Below are 4,963 nucleotides of genomic sequence, written 5' to 3'. Positions count from 1 at the left end.
ATAAAAATTGTACTTTTTAACACTCTAATTGATAGAGATTGCGCAATTAAAAAAGATGGTACCGGCTGATCGCAAGGCTATGATGCATACGAAGGAAACGAGCTGTACCAGCTGTATACATCATACTTTTGGTTCTAGAATGAATTTAGACTAATTTAAACGATATTTAGATGGCATTAGCATAATTTTATAATGCTTTTCAATTCGGTTGATTGAGGTCCCCGAAAAAGACCCAGATTTCTGTGTTCTGAACCGCTCACTGCTCATGAAAATTTCAATTGTAAATAGATCGTAAATGCTCTTCGGGGCTTGGGGTAAAGCCGCGATTCCGTAGGTGATGCCCTCACAACTTCATCTACACAGCTTCATTTAATTTCTTGTCAGACATGGAATTGTTTTTTGGAGATTGTTAAATCAACTAAAAAAATGTCATCAGAAATGCAAATGTTTGCGAACATCCGAGTTTGCTAAAACTATTTCTCCAAGCCAACGAGAAGTTAAAAATTGAAACTTGAATGTAATATGTAATATGTAATCATTCATTCAGACGAGTTCTTCACTTCAGCTTGCGATTTTTGGTGTCATCATGGCTCAAGATTAGATCTGATTTTGAGACACGAACGAAAAGGAAGAACGGATATCTGATTTTTGAATGCTTCAACCTTTGGTCCGCACATAGGATGTAAAGTTGTATTACTTAGCATTGTGGAGCTTTACCTTCGAAATCCAGACCGTAGCCCAAGTCGCGAAGAGCAAACGATCTACGATGTTATTACCATGAGCAGTTTGTGGCACACAAAAATCTGCATCTTTTTAGGTCCTTTATAATTCTATTAATGTGTGACATCAGTCAGTGTTATTACGGAATTCTATATCTAGAAATAAAAAACAAAATTAGTTTTATAGTTGTAAATAATTTTTTTCGGAAGACATTCATCACCATTTTTTGATTGTTGACAATAAACAAACAATGCATTGGCTGTTATTGGTAACGGCAAATATCAACGTTTGCTTAGACTAAAATTTCAGTTCAGTGTCGGGAAGCAGTTAATGTCAAAATTATTATAGCATCCGCCATTATGGCGAACGTGGAAAGCTGGATAGATAGTAGAATCTATAGATGAGCGAAAGCATGGCTGAGTCGATTTTTTTGCCCGTGCACACGCGCATATGACGTCACAGCCCTTAACGTTTCCATTGAAATTGTGACGTCATGCTCGTTTGGAGACACGTTTGACAGTTCGTTTGGAGACAGAGGATTTATCTTCGCTCATCTATATATTCCACAATCTAACCATGCATTCCTGATTCGCGAAGTCGAAGCAAATTCTGCTCTTCCCTCCTATGGGAAATCCCATTGCTATCTGTCAGAGTTTGAGTGAAACATGGCCGCCATCTCCTCCTCTCTGTTGCTCTACACTGAAGAAAAATAGTACCCAAAATTGAGTACTTTTAAACTTACTTTTGAGTTATTTTTTCTCTTCGCTTTCATCCACTCTTTCTTTTGTTGTCAAAAACAAAAGAACCAAACAATCCAACGACGCCAGTTCAAAACGGGAAGCCAATTTTGAGTTTTATTACCTGAGGTCGAAATTGAGTGAATTAAACTTAAATTTGGGTCAATAAATTTTCTGTTGGGTTCTTTTTTAACATGGGAGTAAAGGCAAACTACTTCGACCCTACTTACTCAATTTTGGCTTCCCGTACGGATGTTCGAGGTTGGGTGAATTAAACTCACTATTGGGTAGTTTATTTCTTCCGTGTACAGTAAAAACCCATAAAGAACTGTCATTGTTTGTGTGAACCCGGATAAAAGTGTACCATTGGCTCAACAGTGTAAACAATTGAATTACCATACGCTCTACGGTATACAATAGGATATATTGTTTCTTGATGGTTGTCCATATTGTATCAACACCGTGGATATAATACGTCAACATAGTTCTCTAATGTAACAATACTTCCAATTGTTTTTAGAACATTTAGTGCATAAATAATTATCATTGATAACTTTTGTAAATTTTGTTCAAATTGCATATAAGCAATATAGCAATATTTGTCCCATTGCCGCAAATATGCATTATTTTTCTTAAAATTTCATTGTTGAACGGTAAAGCCGTCATAATTAAGAAATCCAATATCGTATTGTTTTACTATAGAAATACAATTCAATCTAATGTTATTTGAACGGTTTTTTTCGGATATTTCAACAATATATTTACGACACACTCTATTGTTTGACAAAAAAAAAGTGTATGAAAAAATCTCAGATTTTGTATAGTTACGATACTTAACAACCCGTACGTTCTAATGCGAAAACTTCATTTACAATTTAATGAATGGTTCATAACAATACATTCTAATGTATTTCTATTATTTCATCTACAATAAAATCTATTGCAAATTTATTGTGTTTTATAGTGATGTTACAATAAATTGTATTGTTTTTCTGATATATAATTTCAGTGTAGGCAGGTGTAAGGGAGGGTGGGTGAAACCGAACGAATCCCATGTATTCTTTTTTTCGTGTGCGGATGTGTGCGTGCCATATTTTCTACCCGCTGACATTTTTTCCAAGCTTCATTTTTGTGCAGCTGAAAACGTTTTTCTCTCCATTCCTCGAATTGGAGCTGGAAAAAATTGTATAAAAAGTAAGTTGAATTCTTCAAAAGTGTTCAGTTCATTAGTTCACTGTGTCTTATGTGTGTTTGGAATAATTTTGCAGCTGTAGAAACCCTGCCGTAGCGATTATTGGCATCCGAAGTGTAGGCTACAGGTTTTCACCTCCGCTTCGAAATGGCCGGCGGCGGATCCGGCACGAAGGTGGTTCAAATCACCAACATTGCCCCGCAGGCGACCAAGGATCAGATGCAGAACCTGTTTGGGCACGTCGGTAAGATTGATGAGATTCGTTTGTACCCAACGATTCGCGACGTTTCCTGTCCGGTGGTGTCCCGGATCTGCTATGTGAAGTACTTCGAGAACAGCTGCGTAGCCGTGGCCCAGCACCTGACCAATACGGTGTTTATCGATCGGGCGCTGATTGTCATCCCGGTCCAGGGTGGAATGATTCCGGATGAATACAAGGCTCTAGAGATGGCTGCCAACGGTACATTGGTTCCGGGACTGCAGAACATTGAAGGACCGACCAAGCTGCCCCCGGAAGTCGTCAATCGCATCGACGGAATGGTGCCTAATCAGGTAACTAATAATCGTTTTATTCGTAAAAAGGAGATTTCACTTATCGATCATAATCGTTTAACGCAGGTGATGAAAACCATCGATCCGAAGCTGGACGAGAATAATCTTCCGGAGTATCCACCTTTGCCAGTCAATTTTGACGCGAAGAAAATCGAGGAAACCCGCCGCACTCTTCTGGTGCTGGACATCAAATCCGACTGGCGCTTGGAGGAACTCATGGATCATTTTAAGTTGTGTGGCGAAATCAAGTACGCTCGGTATGCCGAGAATGAGAGATCGCGCTTCGCTCTGTTGGAGTTCTGTGAACAAAAGAGTATTATTCCGGGCCTGAAGCTGCATGGTTCCGAATTCCGGGGTTATCGTTTGAATGTTCATCATTCGACTCAGCCAATCGTGAAGCCGGAGGCCAAGAGCAACGAGGCAGCTCAGAAGGAGATCGAAGAAGCCATGTCAATTGTGAAGGAAGCTCAACACATGATATCGGCTGCGATCGATCCAGTAATCGGAATGTTGGCCAAGGACAAGAGCGCAAGCCGCCGTCGGTCGCGTTCGCATTCCCGTTCGAAGGATCGCCACTCGCGATCCCGATCACGTAAACGTTCAAAATCACGTTCAAAACGGTCGCGCTCGCGTAAACGATCGCGTAGCCGCTCGAAACGCTCACGGTCTCGTTCGAAACGATCGAATTCGAAACGTTCTCCATCGCGAAGCAAACGATCGCGATCGCGTGCCAAGCGTTCGCGATCCCGAGATCGTCGCAAGCGCTCTCGTTCGCGCCACCGTAGCCGCTCTCGTTCGCGCGATCGTCGTCGTTCGCGATCACGCGATCGTAAGCGCTCCCGCTCGAGGGATCGCCGTGATCGTAGTCGCGATCGCAAAAAATCTCATCGCAATAAGGATGAAAGAAGGCGTCGCTCGCGTTCTCGTTCTCGTAGCAGAAAGCGGTCCAATTCGAGAAGCCACAGTAGCAAGCCGAAGGAAACGACTAGTCGTCCACCCAAGAAGCGCAGTCGTTCGCCGGACAAGCGGTTGAAGAAAATCTTGGAGGAAAGCGTTTGTCGGGACTACGACGCCGAGGAGCGCATTGGTGGTGATGAGGAGGCAACAAATGCGAAGAACTCGTCTCCGATGGCGTCTGCTACGGTAGAACCACCGCCACCACTTCCGGCACGCGAGAAAACGGCAAGCCCAACTACGGAAAAGTCGGACAACATGGACATTTCAAACTCGCCCTAGGATCGTTTCCACCACACCAGTGACGCAGCTGTCTCCAATTGCAGGTATTTGTCCTAGATCTGTTTGATGATGAAGTTGTGTGCTTTTCCTTTTAATTAAGATTGATAGTGATAAACGATAGCAACTCTTCTACTTGAACAAAGTATAAGAACTCCGTTTCTGATGAAAAAAAAAAAACTTTCGATTACTAAAAATGTCTCTGTATAAGTGTATGGAATGTATTTAGATTTGATTAATCTATCAAAGGGATGTTCTGGTTTTATAGAACGAAAAGAAACCCCCTTTGACAAAACTAGTTACAACAACTAGTAACATATTAGGTATCATTTATTATAATGTTATTTTCTAATCTTGACGATATTCTCTACCTCCAGCTTTGGTCGTGTTTTGTACTTTATAGTTGTAGGAGGTGATTGTCAAATGGTCAAGCTTATTATTGACGTCTGTTTCTTCTGCGGTTTGAATGGTCATAAACGAGGATGGTCTTCATCAGGATGCTTATATACATACGAAAGGGCCTTGCTCT

General features: G+C 41.3%; 1 protein-coding gene across 1 annotated transcript; it reads left to right on the top strand.

Moving 5' to 3' along the window:
* Nucleotides 1-2,494: 2,494 nt before the first annotated feature.
* Nucleotides 2,495-4,682, top strand: LOC134227706 (probable splicing factor, arginine/serine-rich 7). Its single transcript, XM_062709358.1, has 3 exons — nt 2,495-2,651; nt 2,726-3,201; nt 3,268-4,682. Exons 2-3 carry the CDS (start codon nt 2,797-2,799, stop codon nt 4,435-4,437), a joined length of 1,575 nt encoding a protein of 524 aa, XP_062565342.1. The 5' UTR covers nt 2,495-2,651; nt 2,726-2,796; the 3' UTR covers nt 4,438-4,682.
* Nucleotides 4,683-4,963: the final 281 nt, after the last annotated feature.

This window comes from Armigeres subalbatus, chromosome 3, assembly GCF_024139115.2.
Source record: "Armigeres subalbatus isolate Guangzhou_Male chromosome 3, GZ_Asu_2, whole genome shotgun sequence".
Taxonomy (NCBI): Eukaryota; Metazoa; Arthropoda; class Insecta; order Diptera; family Culicidae; genus Armigeres; species Armigeres subalbatus.
This window is presented reverse-complemented; position numbering and strand designations above follow the sequence as displayed.